Source organism: Falco biarmicus, chromosome Z (genome assembly GCF_023638135.1).
Source record: "Falco biarmicus isolate bFalBia1 chromosome Z, bFalBia1.pri, whole genome shotgun sequence".
In the NCBI taxonomy this organism is placed as follows: Eukaryota; Metazoa; Chordata; class Aves; order Falconiformes; family Falconidae; genus Falco; species Falco biarmicus.
The window spans coordinates 36,877,457-36,901,732 of NC_079311.1; the positions used below are offsets into that span (position 1 = coordinate 36,877,457).

At 41.8% G+C, this 24,276-nt stretch overlaps 1 protein-coding gene across 1 annotated transcript in view; it reads left to right on the top strand.

Annotated features, from left to right (window-relative positions):
- Nucleotides 1–1,721: 1,721 nt before the first annotated feature.
- The window catches only part of ROR2 (receptor tyrosine kinase like orphan receptor 2), a 154,396-nt gene continuing 131,841 nt past the window's right edge, over nucleotides 1,722–24,276 (top strand). The window contains exon 1 of the mRNA XM_056325466.1: nucleotides 1,722–1,963. Within this exon, the coding sequence (XP_056181441.1) occupies nucleotides 1,873–1,963 (91 nt within the window). The 5' untranslated portion in view covers nucleotides 1,722–1,872. The remainder of the gene's footprint in view (nucleotides 1,964–24,276) is intronic.

The following is a 24,276-nucleotide window of genomic DNA, read 5'->3' on the forward strand; positions in this document are numbered from 1 at the left end:
GGAAAGAGAGGATGTAGGGTCTTCTAACACATCACAGAATTTCTTTAAGTGGAATAGTGCTGTAATCATCAGGATGTATCAGTCTTTTCAGCACAGAAAGGAAATTAGCATTGCTCTGGTAGAGAAAGCATCTCCAATACTATTGCCCAGCTTGACCCACCCACCTTCAGAAAGGTTGAGTAAGACTTCCAAATATACAGGTGGGGGGAGGGTAGACGGGGCAGCAGGAAAAAGGATTAGGGTGATCAGGGAATGCAGAACTGATAATGTCAGAGGAAATTTAAAAATTCAGTCTTTTTTTAGTGTAACACAATGAAGGTTGAGATGTGATTCTGGCCATTTTATACCACAGAGAAGAGAAGTGGGAAGCTATTTATGTGGAAGCATAATCGTGGCACAAGAGATAAGGAGTATAAACTGGTCATGAATACATATCAGCTAAAAATTAGTAGTAGGTTTCTAACCACCAAAAAGGCAAGGTCTGGAGCAGCCTTTAATCTAAAGAGTGAAGCTTTTAAAAAACATCCTCGCTGCATTTTCATTAGGTTTCATATGTTTATGAAAGTGATTATAAAATGTGTTGTTGTGATGTAAAGGACTGAATTCAGTCAGTCCTACATTCCTGCCAAAGAGGGATTGGGACGTCCCTATGTCATCCTTAAGTGCCAGAAGATTTTTCAAGATGGAGCTGGAGACCTGAGAGGAAAGAAACAGGGTGCAAAAGCAGGAAGAAAGAACATGTTGTAATGTTTGCCTTTGTTTGCAATGAGAAGTAAATTTAGTGGGAAATTAATTTCACTGAAACAATTGTGAGTTTAGAGCTTGATTTGGGGAAGAACTTAAAGGGATTTGTATGTATTCAGCACTATTCCCCATCAAATCTTTAGAAAATAAAGGCTAAAACAATAGGCATGTTACATTTATAGAGACACATCTGATTAAATTTGTTGTTAAAATTAAGCTTAAAATATGGCAAATATTCAGGTCTTACTGTGTTCTTGGAGTTTATGACATAATTAACAGATGCCTGCTCGCAGGTCTGCATTACCTGAAAGTACCGATTTCTTTGAACTGCAAAAAAAAAATAATAAAATAAGGATTTTGAAAAGTATGTTTAAATTGTGTTCAGAGTGCTCGTACTTCTGGTGTAAATAACTTTGAAATGGTTTAGAACTTTACAGGGAGCAGCAGCATTTTCCGCCCGTTGGGAGACAGAAAGCAGAATTTACTTCTGCCGCGCTAGCAGGGGAGCAGGGGTAGGGCGCACGGAGCAAGATCCCAGCCGTGCTTGTCCCTGCCTTGCGGGGCGCTGCTGCGGGGCGTCTGGGGGCAGGAGTAACTGTTTCGGGTCACTTTGTGCTCGTGGGTTCAGAAAGGCGTCAGTTCAGCAGCGGGGAGGGAGGCAAAGGCCAGAGGCGGTGGTGGGCTTGGTCCACGTGGCCCCCGCCCGCTCATTTGTGTTTTGTTGGAGGCTTCTCTGAGGAAGCCCTGCCACCCTGGGGGTCCCACCGCGGCGCCCCCACCCCCGCGCGGAGGGAAAGGCGGGGGCGCGGCCCCCGGCAGAGGGTGCCGGAGCGCAGGGACTGTCCCCATCCTGTCCGCCCCTCGGCGCCTCTCCCCTCCCCTCCCCTCCGTCGGGCTTCTCCCGGGTGACGTTGGGATGCTGGGGAAGGAGGAGGAGAGGGAGGAGGAGGGGAAAGGAGCGCGGCTTCCTCCGCCCCCAGTCGGGGACAGTCCGTTAGCGAGAGCGCAGGGCCGGAGCGGCGGTGCCGAAGAGAACTTCGCGGCGGCGCCGAGCTCCCCCCCCACCCCCGCAGCGGCACCGACAGCGGAGCCCGCTCCGCCCGCAGGCGCTGTTACCGGGCGGGCAGCATGGTCCCCGGGGCGGCGGGGCGGCGGGGGGCGGCGGGCCGCCTTCTGGCCCTGCTGGCGGCCGCCGCGCTCCTCCGCCTCCGCGCGGCAGGTAAGGAGCGGGCCCCGCGGGGCGGGTGCGCTGCCCGGCGGGGCGGGCTGTGCGGGACGGGGCGGGCAGGGAGAGCGGGCTCTGTTTCGGGGGGAGTTGCGCGTATCTATTTGGGACCGGCGGAGCCGCCAGCATCCCCAAGGGGTGGCTGATGATGGTTACTCTGGCTGTCTTTCTTCCCCTCTTTCTTTCTTTATTTTTTTTTTTCTTCTGCTTCTTCTTTCTAAATGCAAACCTGATGTTGCGATTTCTTCTAAGGGGACGGGTGTTGGCAGGAGGCGAGGGCAGCGGTGGCTGCGCTGAGGACGGTTCGCTAAAACTTTTTCTCTAGCGCATCCCGGCGCCGCTGCCCCGCTCGGGCGGCGGGCGCTTCGTGCCTCTCCTCGACCGCTTCCAGCGCACCGAGGCTGGTCGGTGGCGACTGGGGGGCGGGGGTAAGAAAGACTGGGGGAAAACAAAGGAAAAGTTCGGGTTTTGTTGTTGCCGAGGGTGGATAGCAAAGTGTGGAGCCTCCTCCCTCGCTGCGCCCGCCCTCCAGCCCTCCCCTCGGAGTGGTTATAATAATGTGTTATTATTTGGGCGGTTGAGTGTTGCCAGAATCTCAGCGGGAACCAGGAGCGGCGGGGGGGGGAATTACAGCCGAGTGGGCGAGAGGGCAGCCGCCGTGTTTGCAGCTGATGGAGGCTCGGCGGGGTCTCTTTCTGTGTGTTTCTGAGCTTTAGAGGGTCCTGTTTCCCCTGTGTACCTGGCCGACCCTCGGGGAGTGAGGAGGTCGGCCTTTGGGCTCAGCAAACGCTAGGACTCGGTTCAGCGAGCGCCGCGATTGTTTTTAGGGCTGAATAAACTGCCCTTACTAACATCTGACCTCGTGCCGTGGTAGCCAGCGCGTCTGCTGAGCATTTGCCAGTTTGTCCGGCATCTCCGAGGCGAGCGCCGTGATTTACAGGGACTTTGGGAAGCGTGTGGCGTTGGAGAGACGCGATGGTGTAAGAGTTAGAGTTCCCGTAAAAGAAGCCGCACAAACGTTTTATTCCTTTTTTCCTTTCTGCCCTCCCGCGCACGCCTAAGACGCGGTGCTCTCAGAGGAGAAAAGGGGAGGGAGGTGATGTGGGATGTGAAACCCAACGGCGAGATAGGAGCTGCCGGATTCAGGTCTTTGATCTTTTTTGAAACCGTTCTCTGGAAAATTGCTCTCTCACCCTCTGCAGCCGATAAACCTTGCTCGCAAACTCCTTCCCGGGGCAGTTTGCCCAGGGACTGAGGGAGGAGGTGACAGGCGGCAGCATTTTCATGCCGGGTTTGTAACCCTTCCCGTGCTGTCTCCGCCGGGCAGTGCGGGAGCGCTCCGGGCGGGCAGCTTCTCCCTCCTCCGCCTTTCCTGTCTGTGGCTTAATTGCACCGAAGTGCAGGAGGAGACCGATGATGTCTTTAAGGAAAAACAGTGATACTGCAGATAAGAGGGGACTTGTTAATCAATTGCACGTTTGAAAGGGCTTTTCTTCCCTTTGTTGCTTTCGCTAATCCGTTTACCTCTCCCCGGGAGGTGACAGATGCCTATATTTCCTGTTATTCAGCTCCGGGGTCCGAGGTCTTGCCATTTGTTACATTACCGGGAAGGGAGTGGGTCAGCAGAAAGCTGGAGGTCTGGGGCGTTTACGGGGGGAGAGCAGGAGGCGAGCGTGTGTTACAGCCCGCGGATCTGGGGTCAGTTCCCGTCGCGTTTATTTTTCCTGGTGCCTTTATCGCTCCCTTTTGAAGCGCCTGCCCCGCCGCCCTGCCCCCGGGGGATCTCCCGGCCGGCCGGGGGGAGGCTGGGGGGAGGCTGGGGGGGCCTCGGTCGAAGGCAGCGCCTCCTCTCGGGGCCGGAGGGAGGATGACGGTCGTCGTTTGCGAGACGTGGAAGGAGATGCCCGGCTTTCTGTCCCTGTCCCCACTTCCCTCCCTTTTCCCCGAGCAGCTGGATCTGTCTTTCGGACGCAGCGGGAGGGAGGTGCGCACGGTGTCCCGGGAGTCGCTTTCCTTCCTCCCCTTGGCCCCCTGCAGCCCGTGAACACCGAGGCTTATGCTTCTGCCACTGCTAGCCCCTTTCTGCCGTCTCAGAGCCTGCCCGCCGCCCCCGGGGGTGCGGGCTTTGCCGCCGGGGGCAGCGCTGCGGGCAGGGGGGGCTGCGGGCCGGGGGGGGCTGCGGGCCGGGGGGGGCTGCGGGCCGGGGGGGGCTGCGGGCAGGGGGGCTGCGCGCTGCCTGCCCAGGTCGTCAGGGGACGCTTCTGATGGGGTGAGTGTTTCAGCCTTCGCGGAGGCAGTAATAAAACCACAAAGTGGCGTTAAAAGCGGATTTGGGTGTGTGTGTGTATATATATATATATATATATAGCTACCCCGTAAACGTGCTTGTGATAATCATTGCGACCACCTGTGGACAGCGTGGTTGCGCTATACCTCGGTAGGCACGGACTGGGGACTCCATTTTCTTCACTGAATGTGCAGCACAGTGGTTGAGAGCCCATAATCACAGCAATAAATACTTGTGTACTTCCATTGTTAAGCGGTATTCTTCTGTTTAATTAGATTTGTGTAGTGGTAAACAGCCATTGTTAATCTATGTTTTATTTAAAGGTTTATTTTTCAAAATGTCCTTTCAGCCTTTTCAGTGTTCACTTTACAATATGACCAAGTAAGAGACAACAGAAACTGGGATGGTCGTTTGCACAATGTACTTACTTGGCTTATAGGCTTTTGGCCTCTTAACATTAAGTACAAAAAAACCAAAAAACGTTTAATCAAACTGAAGTTAATATTCACATGATTTGCAAAGTATGCAGAGCATTGTGTCTAAAAAAAAAATATTAGAATTCTGTCAACAGAATGTCTGGAGATCAAAACATACATAATGGTAACTCTGTGCTATGATTTTGCAGGCCCTGAAGTTTGTAAACTTCTACTGAGTTTTATAAAGAACCCCCCCTGATTTCTTAGAGTACAATGTTAGTGGAGAAATGAATGCAAGTATGGATTATTTCTGAATGCCTTTAAATGCCTAAGTACAAAAAGTTGTAAAATGCTTGAATCTATAAAGTTGCTTGAGATTTAGCTATAGCTCCCTCCTGACTATAATAAATGAGATTCAGCTCTGGAAATTGTACATAAGTCACCTGGTAAAAGTCGATACAGCTTTGAATACAAGAAGTCTTCACATAGCATTTAATAAATGACATTGATTACATTAAATATTTTTAGGTCAAACCTTTGCCAGCATTAATTGAATCGTTAAGTAGTTTAGTGGTGAAGTTTATCCTTGGGTCAAGGGTTGCCGTTGGGTTTGTTTTTTTCCCCTTGAGTTTCTTGATTATGTTAAGCATTTGTATTGGAATTGCGATTTTCTCCTTTATCTCTTTTCTGCTGTAAACAGCATAGAAATGCAAGTTGCCGGAAGAAAAGGACCAGCTGACAGATGAGGCAAATTAATCCTATTTAGTGAGCTTCCAGTTGTTTGCAGGAAAGCTGATCTTTTTTCTAAACTCACTGCACTTTGTGTAAGGTGTGAATAAGCTTTTAGAACTGTCATTGGCATGGAAATATATTTGACCACTAATTAGAAAAATGACAGTCTTAGGCCACTAGTCAAAGAAATGAACTAGTCAAAGAGAATTAAATGTAAAAGGAAAGAAAGGCAATGAATACTATTGCTTATTTGATACCTCCAAGAATCTTCCGTGTAGAAGACTTGAAGAGGCCTCTTTGTGGCTTATCTTCAGAATCTTAAATTCACGTGTTATAGTTAATAAAAATGTCAGCTAGAAGCAGTCAGCGTCTGAAGTTTTTAATCATACCTTTGATTCAGATAATTTATTTTAAAAACCCTCTTTGTGTTATTTTGAACATTGCAGTCAGAGTAAAAACATAAAGCAAACTTCCTTTGGTTTTTATACATAAATCTTTCCTTAGATGTTCTGTGTTGCGTTGTGTGGTTGCTCAGAGGGAAGAAATGCTGCTTAGAGTATTCCATCATCTAATTTACAGCATCTGTCACAATGTTCTCTGTGCAAAGGATGGCTTGCTATTTAAGTTTGTTTATTCATTGTGAGGCTGTTGCTTTGAAAAGGAAGTTGTCATTAGGCTCAGCATGTCTGGAAAGTATGCATGTCCTCAAGTCTTCTAATCCAGTGACTACAAAGTAGTTAAAGCTTCAAAGAAAAGGAACGACAGGATTTTGCAGCACTGAAAGAAGATGCGTTGTTTGTTAACCCTGCTTTTAATTGTTGCTCATAGTGCAGACTGCTGCAGCATTGCTAGTGGGACAACCAACAAATTAAGTGATTGTCTTTCCTCTTGGTTTTGCCTAAACGTGTAAGTAATTCGAAATGTCCCTTACTAGCTTTTTGCATTTACTTTTCCCAAGCTTTTGCCATGCACCAGTGTTCATCTGCAGACATCCTGTTAGTTTTTCGGATGTTCTTCACAGACTTGACTGACGACCAACATTTTTCTCTTTACATCTGTTTGTCCTCCTCAGCTAGTCTGGGAAAAGACTTCCACTTTCTTTTCCAAGTGGTGTTGGCTGGTGATCTTTATTGAAACTGAGAACGGCTGTATGTGATTTTTCTGGTGGCAGTAAAAGACACTTTTGAGAAAGTCAGGGTGATCCCTTAGCTATAGAGTATGAGTTTGCCTTTTAACTGGCAGTGGACAAAAGGTTTCATTTAAGAACACAAACAAATCTGCCTGGTAATTTCCGTGAAAACAAGAAATCACAGTGTACCACTAATGGTACACTATTATGGTGGTGGTAAGTAGATGTATTACACCTACCTTAGGCTTATCTAGCTCACAGCGTGTGGTAGCACTGGCGTTGAGCAGTTTGCAAAGCCTGTTGATGAAGCAGTATGAGTATGCTATAGACAGTTCCAGGCTTCTAAGCTGGTTTAAAATTAGCTTGTGTGTATCTGCATGAGTGGTTGTGCACAAGTGTTGTACTGACAGCGTGCACTGCTTCACAAAACAAAGGGGCTATACTGCTGCCTGCTGATTGAATTAGTCTTTGTTTATATTGATGCTTTCTGGTTTTGCTTTATAAACATCCAGCACGTGTTCGTCTGTGATGATGAAGTGTGGCCTACAATAGCTGATGGAAGAGGAAGGATATCACTATATTACTTTTTCAGTAGAAGGTATTTGAAGAATGAGCATAGTATTATGTACCTGTTTCCTCTGAGTCCAGAGCAGAGCTGAATGACATCCCCTAAAGGTTGTGTGGTTATGAGGGTGCAGTTTCAGCAAGCTGACATTGCTGGAAAGGGAAAAAAGGATTCTGCAGAAGTGAAGGACTATGTGGGCAGAGGGCAACAGAGAAGTAGTATGATATAAAGATACAAGATGTTTTCTTTTTCCACTGTATAGATTCTGGTGGAGCAACAGCAAGATGTTTTATGAGGGTACTGCTTGAAGGAGCAGCAAAGTGGAAACTGTTCAGGCCCCAGTTTGGCCAGTGTCTAGTTTTAAAGCGTGAGTAGTCCCATCAGGAAATTGGATTGGGTCCCCACAGGTATTTTGTCACTGAACTTCTCATCGATTTCAAATGGGAGACATGCTCTAAATACCTTTTAGATTTGATACTTCCACTTCAGGTGATGTGAACTTGGAAAGAGAAACAACAAATACACATTTGATACTCGTTCTTGAATGAAAAATCCCCATGTGTATATTGTTATATCTATGAAACCTCTACTGAACTTTGATTCCTGTCTTCTAGTTGCACTGTTTGGACACTTGTTTTATATGAACAGCATAAACATTTAATTCCGTAACTCCATTTATTGACCCTTGTCCTCATCAACACTCCTCTAGGCTGTTCATTTAACAGTTCATCTGGTAAGTATTATTTTGAGATGAAGTGGCTTCTATAAATTATTTCCTTTGCTTTTGGTAGTTTAATGCCTTCATATTATTTTTTTCATGGTATGTGCAAGTAAGTAGAATTACTTGACAGGTTGTAATAAGAGAGGATAAATTCTGTTGCAGTTCTCCTAAAGTCGTGAAGTAATACTTTTCAAAAAACCATACACAACTGTCTAGTTGAACCATAAATCAAACTTATCAGTGGACTGATTTCTTACCAAAGTAATAAGGCAGTCACGTATTCAACTATAGAGTAGGTAGAGGACAGATAACATGCAGCAAAATACAGGAAGAATTTTGTCCCTGTTTCTTTAGGAAAAAATAAAAGTATATAAACTGTGGTTGTAAACACTAATTGTTACTGCTACTAGTCAGAAACACTCTCTTCTATATCATATGAACTGTAAACAAAAATTATTTAATAGTACGTGAGTCTAAAAGAGGAATCACAGAACAACGCAAACTAATGAGACCAGCAGGCTTCTGCACAAGCAGAGGAGCTCTCTTTCCTCCCTGGCTCCATCAGAATAAATAGATCTCATACTACTAACCTTTGTCTCATATTGCAAGCTGTTTAATACCTTTTAATATATCCTTGACTAACCCTGGTCAATTCCTGCGTTTCCAGTAGGGTACAGTTATATAAATAAATAAAATGCTGGTACAGTAAACCCATGTGAGGGTGCTATGATAAAACTAGTTGTCTGTGTGATCACCAGTGCTGGCAGAAGGGGCTGCACACTGAGGGACAGGAGGTCTGTGTCACAGCAGTGCCACCTTAGATCAGATAAAGGTGGTGTGGGACCTCACTGGTTTGTTCTTTTGGATACAGTGTAAAGGTCTCATACTGGAAGAAAAGGCATCTCTGAAGGGAAAAAGCCAAAGACAGTTCTAGAAACATTCATTCGTCACTCTTGCCTGGTACATTACCCTTATGAGTGTATCAAAAGTTTTTCTGAATAGATCAAGATGAGAAAATGAGGGAACGGGGGGTGGGGGGAAGAATGGTATTACTTGACAGCCCAGGACTATAGCAGCTGAGTCACTTTAAAATAGGTTCGGTGAATCTCTTGTATGAACCAATAACAAACAAAACTGCTTGAAAATTGCAGAAGGCCTAGTGATCTATAAAATTTTCTGCATATTTGATGAGAGTAAAGTTCTAGCAAGAAGTTATACAATGTAAAGAGAATGCTGAGATTTTATGGTGTTAAAATGAGAGTGTGTGTTCTGGGAGATAAGTTAACAAATGGTTTTACTGTGCTTGTTTCTAGTTTAGAAAAATGACATGGCAGAATTGTGCTATAGAAAAAACCCAACAACACTAGAGTTAATGACATGGCAGCAATGCTTCTGCATATAGTAAACTTTTATCTCTTCTTGAAAAAACAAAAGCATAAAAAGGCAAATGAAGATTATGCCAACGGATTTTAAATAGATAACCCAAATATAATATCGTATACTCTGTTATTTCAGGGAGCAACAATTTGTTTCTGATTCTACGTGTGCATTGCTTTTCACATTTTGCCAATGTGTTAGAGAAGCGTTTTTGTTCATAAATTGAGGTGTCCTTACCCTGAGATGTAACTGTCAAGTAATGCAAAACTACCCAAACTGCGTATCAGAGAGCTGACGGGACTAAAATTAACCCTGCAAAATCCAACCCATTGCTGGCCAGGCTGCCTGAACTGGCTTACCTCCTGTCCCCAGGACCACCAGTGCTGGCACAGGGAAGGGGCCAGACTGGGTGGCTGGAAGGCTGGGAGGGAGAGGACATGGCAGCCCCAGCACAAAGTGGTTTAAATTGCTGTGGGACTATACTCCTGGAGATAGTAAACGTGATATGAGGAAACAACATAACTTAATTGTGTGGGCTAGAAATTTTAGAGACACTTCCACAATACAGTTGTAACTGATGGCTGTCTAAGATTCAGATTCTGCAGAGCTGAGCTGAACCTGTGCCGTTTAATGAAGAAAAATCTCACTTGCCTTGAAAGTCTAGTCTGCAAACAAGTGTTTAATTAGTTGTCAGGTGGTGGTTATTCTCACCACATACAGTATTTGTCATTTCTCTTTGTGTTTGAACAGTTGTTGCTTAAGCTGAATTTTAGGATTCCAGCGTGTTTTGTATTGCATTGTACTAGGTAAGAATGGATGATCTTTTGAAATTAAATGTGGTAATAATACAACGGAGATTTTTTGGTACAATAAACAATGAAATGGACAAAAGGAGAGTTCTGTGAAGGTTCTAAAGGTCTATGGGGCTTTCAGTGTGCTATATGAATATTCTAAGTTGAAAATAACAAGGGTCTTGTAGCATCTAGCTGTAATTACACTTTTTAAATTTTACAACTCTGACAAATACAAATCCTGCTTCTTTAGAAGAGACATGAAACATTTTTTTCATAAGTTGAAAAGAAAAAAGGGGAGGAGTCTATGACAGAGAAACAAGAGAGAATTATGTTTACATAAGGAATTCCTTTTCTGGGGAATGGGAAATAAAAATCGTTTGTGGGACCCTAGGAACTCAGTAGCTGAAGGATGAGCTTAAACTTAAAAAAGTATTTAAAAAATTGTAGTTACAGTGGTGGTTAATGATGACTCCTTTCATGATAGACCAGAATCCCTTACAAAGGAGAAAGTGGTATTATGTAGATAAAATTACAAGCTTGAACGGGATCTGAACCAAACCTACATAAGGAAAATGTGTCTGCTGTTGTTTTAGCTTTAAAAATAACTGGGCTTCCTAGCTCTGCCTGGAAGCAATTTAATGCAACAGATTGATTATTATTTTTTTTTTTAAAGTATTTCCAGCCAGACCAGAAGCAGTAGTTAATAAATATCTTGTGAGGGCAAGTCTATTCTTTATGCTTGGTTTTGCAAACTCAGTGAATTTGGATATTAATACCTGAAATTGTAGATAGTAATTCAACCTGTTTTTCTAAAGCTGGTCTCACATTTATCTTGTTCTCTCTGTGTCAGTGTAGAAGTAGGATTCAAAAATCCATTTCTTAAAGGAAGTAATAGAGAATCTGCTACAAAGTTCATGATACTGTGGTTTTTCAGAGCAACAAGAAAAAAAATTCACCCCATATTTCTTTCAAATTTTGTCTAGAGAGCTTTTGGATAATGTTGCTCTTGAGAAAAATACTATCTTTGTCAATGTATCATTTATGAACATATCAAATATAGAAAAAGCTTTGAAGACATCATGCTTTTTCATGAAGACGTTATGTCAAAGATGGGAGCATGTAGATTTAGGAAGGGCAGATTTTGCAAGTTACTCTGGTTTGTAATCCAAAACCCAAATTTAAAGCTAGGAGTAGTTTTGATTCTGGAACTTGGGGAGGATGTGTTTACACAGGAAAGGGCTGCAGAAAGCAAAGGTGTCGATTTACACTGCATTTTCAAAATTACAAAAGTGGAAAATGTTACCTCACCTTTACTGAACACTTACTGTGTCCGCAGAGGTGGTTATGAGAAAGTACTAGTTCAGTGTGAAACCACAGAATAAACTAGATGTATAGCAACTTCTTCCTGCAGGCAAGTCTTCAGCGATCAGTGAAATACTTGAGATGTCATCTTTGTTTGTGCTGGCCATTGGCACATGATTTACTGTTTCTAGAAATAAACAGAAAATCAAACCTCAGTACTGTGGTGTTAGGCTCTGTAGAAATTCTTCAAGAGTCTTTATATATATTTTCTAGGAAGATCAGGATCTTCTGTAACCACAGTATGGCTGGGCAAAAAAGGATCAGAAAGGACTCTGAGAGGGTGTATTATCTGTTTTTCATGGCGGAATCACCTTTAGCTGGCACAACTTGTTCTGAAGAGGTGACAGGAACAGAGACTCAGTGACTTCCTCAGACAAGCATGCAGGCTTAGTGCTTGCTTATGCTAGGTTGTAATTTAAGTGCATTGTTTCCTCTTACAGTTTATTCCTCTACCCCTTGTAATTGTTTGGGTTTGTTGTTGTGGGTTTTTTTTTTTTTTTTTTGTGACTTCTGAAAAAGTTCCTCAAACTTTGAAACGGTTTTCAAAAATTAACTTTTTTCCTTGTAGACATATCTCCTTGGTCACCTCTTTCCCCTCCCGTTTTCTCAGCCCTTCCTCTTACATCATGCTTTCTGAATCTCATGGTCATGCTCATTCCTCCCCACTGGACTTGCTCCAAAACATCTTTATTGAAGTGTGCTAACCAAAACTGGCATATTCCAGCTTAGGCTGCACAAGTGCTGGCTAAAGGAAGAGGATTATTTCCTCTATTTACCAGATGACGTTGTTTTTATTTCGCAGAATGATGCTTTGTGGCAGGATGGCATTGCTCAAGTTCTGATTTACTCCAGATCTTTCATGCAGGATTGTTGTCAAGTCCCCATTTGGTACCAGTGCAATGGTTTAAATATAAACCCTTCTGCCTGTCTTCACTGAGTTACGCATCTTTATTCCCAGCTGCTCCATATAATTTTTTTCTGACATTTTATTTTGTTTGCCAAGATTAGAGTATTGGCCACACCTTATACCTTGGTGTTGCCTGTGGAGTTCAGTAAGGGAGATATCCATAACACTGAAACTTGTGAAACTCCCTCATGTAAGTTAACCACTGGGAGTTAACCGTCATTATGGTTTTCCAATGAGTTGGCATTGTCAAATCATGTAATTTTTTGATATTTCCCCTCTGAGAATGACATGTGGGACAGTTCCCCACCAACTAATTACCACCTCCATTTCCTACTGGTGCCTTAGCTTCATGCTATCATTCAGTGCAAGATAGGAGTTGTCAGGTTACGGTCCTTGGGAGCTAAACTTCCCTCAGCAGAAACCGTTGTGACATGTCTGAGTCTCTGCTTCTGTGGTTTCTTCTTAAACAACTTGCCTTTCTCTGACTTTCTCTAACTGTGCTAAGATTTGTTGTCCTGCTGTAACAGAGAAGAGATTCATCACTTTGAAAGACAGAGTTCAGACCTGACTATTTTCAAAGACTCATTTGTGTTCCCCTTCTCCCTGCCCCCAGCCGCGAGTTCAGACAGTCTGTAGAAAACTTTTTGCAAATGACAGTTTCTCTTTCTCTCTTAATATCATGTCTGCATCAATTTAATGGATTAAAACTGTATCCTTTAAACTCATACATACTCACTCCTGCTACTTTTGCTCTTTAAAATCCTATATTGTGTGAGTAGTTGCGTGTTGCAAAACAAAGGCAGCTAAAACTACTATACATTTGGGAGTGTACAATATAATTTCTGTGTTAAGCATTAATATTAACCTGAAATAAATTACAGGCTTAGGATTGTAGAAATAATATAGGATCAAATATGTGCACTTGTCATTGTCTCTGCAGGGCTGTCCTCAGTTTCTGTAACTCCTATCATCCTGTCTTTTTCCTTCATTTTACTTTTCTGTTCCTATGATTTTCTTTTTTTCTCTACAGCGTATTTCATTCTGGTACTTGTTTTTTCACTTTTTTTTTTCTTTTCTGTTTCTTTCTTTATGACTAATTCTTTGCCCGTTACCTAGCACTTTAGATCTTAGGAATTCACAGGTATGCTGTGGTTGCCTACCAATGGTAGGAAGTGGATCAAAGGGATCCATAATGGCTGTTTCTAGCTGTCTGGAAAAAAAACTATGCCTGAACAGCAGGTGGGAGAAGTACCTCCAAACAGATGGTTTTCTGTGACTGAGCCATTAGCACGCTCCTTTGTAACTGATGTTGCCTGAGAAACTTCTGGTATCATCATCTATACTTTTATGTGGAATGGAAAAGTAAAGCCAGGAAAGGGTGAGATGGGGGCCACAGCTCCGATGAGGTGGGAGTGGGCTGGGTGGATGGGCTTGTCTGAGCAGAGATACTGGACTGTGACCCAGTTTATGAGGAACATAACTGCCGGTAGGGTGTGGAAATGGAGTTAGGGGTTACGTGAGGGCGTGTGATAGTAAGTATAAGTATAATGCACTCATCAGTGTGGACTGGCAGAGAATTAGAAATGCCTGCTGCTGCCCTGCCGACAACTGGTGGCAAGGGTACCGAGCATAGCACCACGCTGTGTGTGGTAAAGTCCTGCCCTGTACCGTGGTTACTTTTTTCTTCTTCAGGACGTGTGATGTAAGCAACGGCCGTGTCTTTCACCGTGGGTTGTGTGGCAAGTTTTGCTCAGGAAAAAGAAGGGAGGTAAAGTTGTGTCTGCTGTGATGGTTGGATAACGTCAGATACCTTGCCTAATTTGAAACACTGAAAGCGGATAGAGACATGAAGGGAGTGACTGCCAGTTTTACCATCTACGGGTCCTGTCACTTTGAGGGTTATAATAGCGTAGAAACAATAATGGACTCTGCTCATTTAGGAAAATAGATGTGCTTTTTTTGCTTCAGGTCAGAATCATAGTTATGAAAATTATGACTTTCTTTATCTTTGTACGTGTCTGATGTATGCAAACCCTTTGTGGGGTTTATTTCCTTTTTTCTATGTGGCGTTTTTCCTTCCGTGTCTGTCTGTTGTTTTTCTTCCTTCTTCTTTTTTCTATTTTCTTTTTTTCTTTTCCTTTTCTCTCTCTCCCCCCCCCCCCCCCCCCCCCCCCCTTCCCCCCTTGAACTAGTGAAACCACTCTCTTTGGTAGTTCTGAGTCAGTTAGGTCAGTCCTGGGCTTTTCTGTGCAAAGGCTGCCAAGTTCTTCTAAAATATGTGGTGGTTTAGGGATTTGGATGAATGTCCAAAAGGGACCAAGACTTGAGACCTCCAGATGTCTTTAATTTAAAACCACAATTTCGAAAGGATCCTTCCTGAGTCCCGAGAGGAAAAAGCCAATACTTCCATTTATACTATTAGTCATCATTCTCTCCACCATCAGGGTTCTCCTCCCTTCTGTAAAGGCTACAGTTTGTTTTGCTGCTTTAACAAAAATGAGTTTAGTTGATTTAATGTTCTGTTTTGTGATGAAGTGTCTTACCTAGGTCATAGTTTAGCTGTTAACAAGATATTTATGAAGTGGTAAGAATTCTCTGCTCTGTAGTGAATTTAGTCTCTACTGGGGCAAAATGCTATTTAACTAGCAAATGAAGTAGTTCAGCTTCAAATTATATGTCAAAGTTAAATGCAACCATTTTTATCTTTTAGTAACCCCCTAAATAACTGGAGTACCTGGAACTGCTCAAAACTTATGTAATTTGACCTCTACTGTAGGAAAAGCATTTTGGCTAGATTAATACTGCAAGTATGTATCAGAGGGAGGAAAATTTTACATTTAGAAACCAAGTTTGAATTCATATTTTTATTCTATATGCAGGCTGTAAAATGTAGCTGAAGACTAAGAACCTGTTCCTGAGCTAATTTTTTCAGCAGCGTCTTATCAAATACTGTGCTAAATCCTTGTTAGTATTTGGAGCTGGCATCTGTGGGAGTCGCTTTGGAGTGTGTTGTCTGTGGCTGTGTTTAATATGTGTAACATTCATTGGCCATGTTTAATTAGGTCTGGAGCGCCAGCTCAGCTCAGCTTTACAGAAATCACTTTTTGCTGGATTCTGAGAGGCTTCATTTTACTTAAACTTCAGTTACCTGAACAGCCATTTTTGCAAAGTCCCGATTTCTGTCTTGGTGTAGTCGGGCAGTTGGTTGTGTAGCGCCCAACAGCTGCTTTGGTCTCCGTTCTTATTTTATGTTTTCACTCGTATGACCATAGCTCTGACTGAAAAGAAATCTTCAGGAAGACTTGTTTTCCTGACTCTAGTGTGTGTTTTTGCAATAAGATGGTTTCTAATTCACTGTATGGTTTTATTGACCTGGCAAACAGTATGAGTGAACCCTAACCATCTAAAGTCAACCTTGCCTGTGACCAGATCATAAAGGTACCTGAACCATGAGTTGTTCAGAACTAAGACCCTACAAAACTTATTTTTGTAAAAATCTACAGACTGTTCTGCCATTTCCCCCCTGGTAGCCATCTGCTGACATGAACTTTAAAAGAACTAGTTTCATAAACACATTTTGCATTTTATTTTGCTTGTAAACCGGTTATCTTATATAGTTAACACTCTTCTAAATGTATCTCTCATAATTAGTGCTGCAAATAAAACAGTTTTGCTAGTGGCTTGCAAAGTTCATGCACACATGCAGATTGTATGACAAATTAGAGGCCTCTGTGTAGGAGTCTAGCAATTAATAAAGCAATGCTGTGTAAGACTGCTGTAGGTGAGGACAGACATTTGTCTGTCTCTCATGTAATGGCATTCCAAATCACATGAGGAGCAGTGTGGTGTTCTGGAGGCAGTCTGTACCTCTTGTATAAGGTGGGGAGTGAAAGTTTATGAATTCAGTTAGTATTTATACTTCTTTGAAGGTGGTAATTAGTTTTTAACTTTGTAGGAAACCAGATTTTTTCACTAAACATACAATATTTTTTTTACCTGCAAATAAGATATATTAAAAAAAAAAAAGTCAGACCTACATGATTAAAGTATGACTTTATGAAATTGGAACTGAGAAGTATTTTACTTGTCAGATATGAATTTCTGTGTTACTTCCACAACCATTAGTGTTCAAAATCTAAAACAGAGCAGGGAGCTGCAACATACTGACGTAGTTGTAGGTGACAGTGATATCTTGTTTTGTGGAGTCAGTAACACCTCCTGAAACTCCTGTTGCAAAGTCAAGGAATTTTATAACTATTACTTAATTTTCAAATGGCACAAAAAGTGATGTGGTCTTGTTTATCTTATAAATAAGAAAACAGACAGATGGAAGGTAATGAAGTGTGCCGAGAGCAGAGATGTTTTTGTGTGAGCAAGAGTTTATGTACGGTGTGTCCATGAACATGTGGCACCAGGTATGATTGTGCATGTATGTACTATGATGTTTAATGGAGAACTTGGTAAAATTCTAAGAATTAAAAATAATGAGTCAAAATGGTGAAATAAAACACTGCATCAGAAATTTCTGTTGTTGATTTGGATTCAAGTAGAAGTAAAGTAACTAGTTTGCTTACATTTTTATCCAAGGAAATATGAAATTTAAGTTCTTCTTACTGCATTTAAATATCTTGGCGTATATGTACCTTACTGCATTTGAGTAGCTTTGGCCTACTGCCGTGATTCATTCGTAATGATTACGGTTAAAAAATGGGGACAGACAATACAGCATAAATCTTACAGTGTTTCTAGAGCAGTCTGATGAACAAGTTAATACCAACCAGAATTGTAAAGTGACATATAAAAGTCTGCTTGCAGGTTGAAACAGAAAGCATAGGAGAGAAATAGGCATGTCATAGCTGGAAACTTAACAGTTGTTCTGACTGAGTCTAAGACCTTCTCTTGCTAAAATGGATTTATTAAAAATAGGAAAATGTACATGTGCAGTTGGAGAATAATTGAATCATGGAACCATTGTAATTTATATAAAACTTACATATACTTGCGGTATACGTTTAGAGAAAATGAGTGTATTTTTGATCAATGTATCTAGTGATTAGAAAGTTCTTGAGATAATTGCTTGAAATAATTTGAGGAACAGAAAAAAGCAGATTTCACAGGGCATTTTTTTAAAAAAATAGCATTTCCAGCTTCCATCGTTACAAAGATGAAGTTAAAGTACTTGACCTACTTGATTCCCATTGATTGATCATTATTTCCCTAAGCCATCATTCACTCAGTAAATAGCAAGCTTTTAAAGTTCTTCCATGGAGGACAGACTTTCAGGCTTGGAAAGAAGTTAAAATTTTTATGGGTATAGGAGCAGGGGTTTAGTCTGAAAGAGGAGACTGAGTGGTGGAGAGTTTTGCTGTGACCAGAAATCTAAAATGTCATCCAGGCACTCATCCTGCTGCTGTCGAAAGGAAGCAGCATCTGCACCAGGAGTTCGGAGGAGTAGTTTTCATAGGTGTGTAGGGTGTTTGTGAATATCTTGGCTTGCCTTGGAGAAGGAGCTTGATCACAATAAGCACATGCAATTTTTTTTTAATTTACAGGAAGAAGCACATACCAAGAAACATGCACATCTTTAAAGGCAGTGATAGGACAGTTCCTTTTCTCTAAGGGAGATTATGCATACTATGACTACAGGAGTGCCATACACTGACAACGCATCTTGTTCTGCAGTTCTTATTTTCCTCTCATCCTTTATTCTGTTTATATGATTACAGAATGTAGAGGCTGATGCTGGCTGCAGGGTAATACTAAAAAAATTGTGATGCCTGTCTTTAGCTGTTGCAAGTTGGCATGATTCTTTTACAGTCAATGAAGTCACACTAAGGATTTTCATTAACAATCAAACAAAGATTAAATTTAGAGTCTCTTGACTTGACAGATGATGTTTCTAGTTCCTGAAGATGTTTTAGATTAGAAAGTCTGTGTTCAGGCGAACTGGCCTCCTGTTGAAGAAATACAGATGTAAATAACAACTTTCCTCTGGCCACTGATCAAGATACAGGAACTGATTTAATCTTGGACTGTTGTATGTCTTTGGAGTTGCTTATTACTGGACTGGAAAATATCTATGTTTTTGACTTTTTATTAACATTTAGTTAAGGGATGCCTGAATGCTCTTGTTTGGATTAGTTGATTACAATTTATAACTGTTCATTATTTCCTTTGGTTTTTTCTAAGTGTAAATCAGAAAGGTGGGGTATTTTAGATTGCTAGCAGGATGGAAATTCTTTTTTGATGCTAAAGGTAAACTGATTAAAATGAAAGGTAATTTAAAAATTTGGTGTTGTGCCTCAAATTCATGCTGTTGTGGTAGATATGCTAATGAATGTGTAGATTTTCGCATGCGTAGAATTAAGTGCATGGCTTAATGCACTGGCTCGTCTGAAGTGCGATTGTTTTCATTTGCCTAAATGGCTGTTTTTCTGGCTTAGTTCAGTAGTGTATTGTCCTCTACCACTTACTCCTAAGTTCACTTAACCCATGTGAGGCTAGTAGAGACAAAATTTAAAACTAGATCTTGGTTTTGCTTTTTATCTTACTGGAGAAAGTATCACAGGAAATTTCTGTCTTCAGTCTGCTTTGATTTACAGCAGTTTGCTTATGATCAGGTTTATCTCTGTGTTTTTACTGAGGGAAGTATTTTGGAGAGCACTGGAACACTCAGACACAGAGCCCTGCTGATGACCGTGTGTGGGGTTGTTCTCAACGGGCTGGATTTACAGCGGTGGCCAACTGAAGGGGCAGATGTTCAGCTGGGAGATGAACTGATGACCAAATGTAATAGTGTGAGGAATGACAAAAAGTCAGTAGAGCATTAGTTAGGCTAGACACTGAACAGACAAATGAAATAGAAATATGTGCCATCAGGGATGATTAGGATTGGAAGGGGCTTCAGTTCCTCACAGGGTCCAGGCCCCACTCAAGAAGGGCTAACAATATTAAGTGTTGAATTCTTTTGAGCTTTATTTCAGAGATACCCTTTCCCAAACTTTCCTTTCTGAGTACCCATCCAGACTGACAGCAGAAATAACTTCTGATTCCTGGTGGCTTAAAGAAAGCCTGAATTCCAAGATGGTCCATTAACCTTACCTTTTCCCATAGCTTCTTGGATTTTTAAAAGAAAATAGCTGACATGCTGAAAATAAACATCTTTTCCCACACGTCTTTTGTTTTTAGGGCCCTGGGATAGTACACTTTCCTTTCAGCCTTGGACTTACTCACCTATGATTCCTTTACCTTATAAATTAAACACCCAAAGGAAGACCAGATTTCACTGAAGTCTTGTTTGTTTCTTTTGGCAGTTCTGCTTTACAATGTCTTTCATCTTTCCTTTTTTCTGAACTTTCAAGAATCATAATTTTGAATTCAAAAAAGTATGAGTCAAACTTCTGCCTGTAATGCTTGATTTCATGTGGACTGACTTGACAGCCTGAGGTTTCCACCCAAACTTTTCATTTCTCTGTATGCATAATGGGAACAATACTTTGGAGTCAGTGGGAAGCTGAGCATCCTTATTGTTTAATGCTTTGAAGATGAGGTTATATAGCTGTAATTACTGATAATACCTGACCTAAGCCCTTTCCCTTTACAGGCAGTGTATCCTTTTGTGATTTCTTTTATTTGCATTGTATACTTTAACTACATTTCAGCAAGAGCTGTTGAAGTGTTGTCTAGCCTCAAGAGCTCTTGTTCTATTTAAACCACTCCTCTTCCTAATTGCCCTAGACTTGCAAGATCTGAGCTGCCATTATATTTACCTAATATAGTTAAGTCCAATGTCCTCCTAGCCCATCTATTTATTTGAAAAGTTGACAAATTTTATAATGGTTTCAGGTTTATTACTCTAGTCCTCAACCTTTCCTAAGTTTTCTCACCTTTCTCTGTTACCAGCAAACAGCAAGTTGTGCAGTTCAGAGTCTAAAAGCAAAAGGGAGAAACTAGTTCTTTACATTCCAGTAAATATGAAGTGGTGTAATTCATGTTGCATTTTGCAAATCTGGGAAACATTTACACCTGTATGATGTGCAGTTTTGCCAAAATTTTTTAACTTGAATGTTTTAAACTGATTGTTAAATTTAAGTGACTCTAGAATTACAGAGCATCTGCAGCTTTCATTGGAAAAAGCATATGCTTTTGAAATTTTTAAGTGTTCTTTACGGATTTTTCTCTATTGTGACACTCCATGTACAAGAATATTTTTGGTAGGGGAGTCTAGTCTGCATAGAAGTCAGCATTCATATTCTCCTGTCAGAAAGATGGCAGGATTCCAATATACTGTTGTAACTGTGGCAAGCACTAAATACATTATCTTCCATACCCCCCCCCCCCCCCCCCCCTATATTTACAATGTCACTCTTTTGATAGTGATTTTGCAGCTGGTTTTAGGGCCAGGATTTTAGCCCTGAATATTCAGACTCACTTGGAAACCTGTTGCTGATTCTTGGCCAGTTGATAGTTCCGAGAGGATGCAATTTAATAACCCTTGTGCTGTTTTGTTTTGCCTCCCATGCCATCTGGTCTATGTCTTTCTGCTGCTCTTTTTTTCTTTCTTAAAGGACAGTGTATTTTCAACAATTTAAACTTTCAAGCACGTCACCTGAAAATGTAACTTGCTTTGAAATTTCCCTGTGCAATGTGCCTTTTGAGAAAGAAGGCTTTCTGTATACAGAGGAAAAAGAACATGAACAGGAACCTGTGGACAGGTTGGAATGGCAGGAATGTGGTGCACAGTAAAGATGTCTGTTTCTTCACACTGAAATATTATTTAAGCGCATTTCAAAAGTGAAATTATTTAATGGCTCTGAGGTCTCCTGATTTGGCTGTGTTTCTCTGCTGGCCTCCAAAACACATTCAATTATTGGAGAAATCCAAAACTGCTCAGCCTTTTCTGAAATGGAAGCTAAGTGCCGCGATGAAGCTTGTGGTCTGTTAAGTGGCTTTATTTATACTTCATTTACTAATGATAACCTAGAGTGATGCTGCTTGAGTTTAGCTCTGTTTGTCATGACGTTTGGGAAACGCTATGTGGAAAGTTTGTTCATGTTGTGTGAAGGTGCAAATTCTTGACAACCTTGTTTCAAATTTTGGAGGATCATTTTCCTGCATAACTTGGGTGCTTGCCCTTTAGTCTTTATGTATGCTTCAAATACATTGCTGTAGCTGGCAGTCAGGTTATTTCTGATTTATGCCTGCTTTTTCCTGGGCTGGTGTCTGCTTTATGTAAACAGAAGGGTTGAAGTGGTAGGTTGTGAGATGATTTTATTCTGCCCCATGCTGTGAGTGTTGCTCAGGAGTGCTGGGGAAACAGCAGGTGAATTGCACCTACTGTGGTAGTAGGTGGCCCTGCACCACCACCAGCAAGCTGTCAGGCGAAGAGAGAAGGGAGAGCTGAAGGTGTCCATCCCAGTTTTAGCTGGGCTTGGCTTGCTGTCCTCACAGCAATTCCTCATCACCTTCAGTCCAAATTGCACCTTTCCTCGACAAGGCAATGGTGATGTCTGGCTCCTGTGTGGTGCAGGGTGGGGGTGGTGTGCACAGACCTGCAGGTGACCGTGTCTGCTTGGTCCGTGGCTGTACAGGTGGCCGATTCCCCTGGTGGGAGAGGTGAGCTGTGTGGTGTCCAGGTGGCCTGTGAGGCATTGGCTTCTGCTGCATCAAGGATTTCACCAACCTGTTGGCCTGGTGCCTTCTAGACATCCCCTTACCTCATCTTCAAGTCCACGTTTCAACACTGTGACACAAGCTCTTATTTTGTCCTTGCAAACCTTGCTCCTCTGCTATGGAGGAGGAGCTGGCTGTTTCACAGTCAGATGCCCCCCAAACCTTGTCAGATATCCCAATATTCATAAACCGAATTCTCAAGTGTGGCTGAGTATTTTCTTCCCTGATAACAATTTCTGGTGCTGTACATGTTTGAGATTTAGACAGGAAGATGTATTTCCTTGCCCCATGGCTGTCTTACAATGACAGATCGGTGATCTTAAGGCAGAAAGTCAATGTATACGCACAGTCTCCATTTTGCCTAGCAGAATTGGTCAGTCTGATGACACTTTGATGTAGTACCGTCTACTTTCCCCCTGTCCCACTCATCCAGCATCCTGGTTTCCCTCATCACAAGCCAGCTTTCAAGTTTACTAGACTAGTAGTCCAGTCTCCTCAACAAGCTTGTTTAAGATAAAGGCTTGGTTTCCAGTTCTACTTCAGTGAAGTTTATCTGAAAACACAGATCTATAGATGCCAAAAACTATACCTGAGTATGTGCCATTCCTGTAAATTTCTCTGGGACCTAGTACAAATTATTTTGCCATTTCAATAAATATTTTATTTTACTTTTTGTATAAGTCATGAGGTTTTGCCATGTTAGTAACATTAAAAAGAATTAACTGTGCATGCTTTCACATTAACCTATCCTGTAATTTTACGAATTCTGTTTTATGTGCAGTCTCTAGTAGCTACCATGCTTTTACCCAAAAGCAAAAAAACCCCTACATAGCTAATGGAATTAAACATATTTGTACTAAGCATTATTTTCTACTGTTTCCTGCTGTACCAAGGGTGATAATTTCAGCTCTGTTGGGGAAAAAAATCCTAGTAAATCGTCCCAAATCAAGTTGATTCACCCTAATAGATTTTAACAAGCAGGGCTTCTTTAAGAATATGAGTGGGTTGGCTTAGTTTTGGCTGTTTGTTTGTTTGTTTGTAGGTTTTTTGATTTTGAAAAGTGAGTCAGCATCTTGCTCTTTTTTCTGTTTTTTCTTTTGGGTGATTTTGATACTTCTGCTTTTCAGAACAATAGCCTGATTGACTTTTATTCCATATATGTGACCTCTGTATAGAATCTAAGAGATTCTTTTCCCCTAGTTATATTGGTGTTCTGTTTCTCTCAAGTGTCTAGTAAATGTTTAACTTGAAGTATACTGGCACAGTGTGCCTCTATAAAATGGCATTTCAGGAGAATCTCTGTTCCAAAAGGCTTTATAGCCTCATCTTAAGTTAAATTTGACACCCCAGTTTCTGTAAGTAAAAATGGACCGTAGCCTAGTTAAGGTTATCTGAATTTTAAGCAGTGTCAATTACTTTGATGCCGTTTTCTTTTGCATTGTTGTCTTTGATGGTGATCTGTTGTACATTGCACAGATGCATTTCAGGATGCACCTGCTCATTCTGGTCTCTGATGGGCATCCCAGGGTGTTTTGAGTCCATGTTATGGTGAGGCTGGTCCTACATAGTTGTTTCTTCTTGGAAATATACTTAGGCTGTCATGACGGAAAAGTGAAGATGTACATCAGGTTCTGTACTCTGGAGTCTCAGGGTGCTTACAGCCACAAGATGTTCTGCAGGGCATTCATCCCCCATGATGCAAAGGAGAGATCACATCTCCCTCCTGTGAATCAGCCTCCTTACAGGGGTTTGGGCATTTACGTTACCACTGGGAGCCACATAAGCATTTTAGGATCTGGCTAAAATAAGAGACTGGGTAAAATAAAGATACATAGGATGATCATGTTTGGCCATGGCACTATGTTTATCATGGTATGTGTGAATGGAGCTCTTGTAGCAGTGGGCCATCTGTAAGGTTGGGAAGCAAAGGGAAGTAAGTGAGCAAAGAAATTCTTGACATTGTAACCCGATTTAGAAATGGCTGTTTTTATTCCATGAAAGTCTATTAGAAAAAGCTCTATTGACCATTTATTAATGCTCCATCTTCTACCACCTTCCCCCATCCCAACCCAATTATTATGAAGAGATCAACACTTAAAAGATACTTAGCAACAGAGTTAACTGTGAGGTTTTTATCACCTCAATAATCAGGTTGCACCATTCCTAATGAATTCCTGTTGCAATTCATAATTCCAGTGAAGTACATTACATAGCTATAGATGAAGTGGAGTATTTTGAAGAGAAGACTCATTTCATGAATTCTGAAGAAATTGGTTTGCTGCGGAATGCAGTGCTCTACAGAAAATAAAAGTATGTCCCTGCCATTTTTCTTTGCTGAAGTGCCA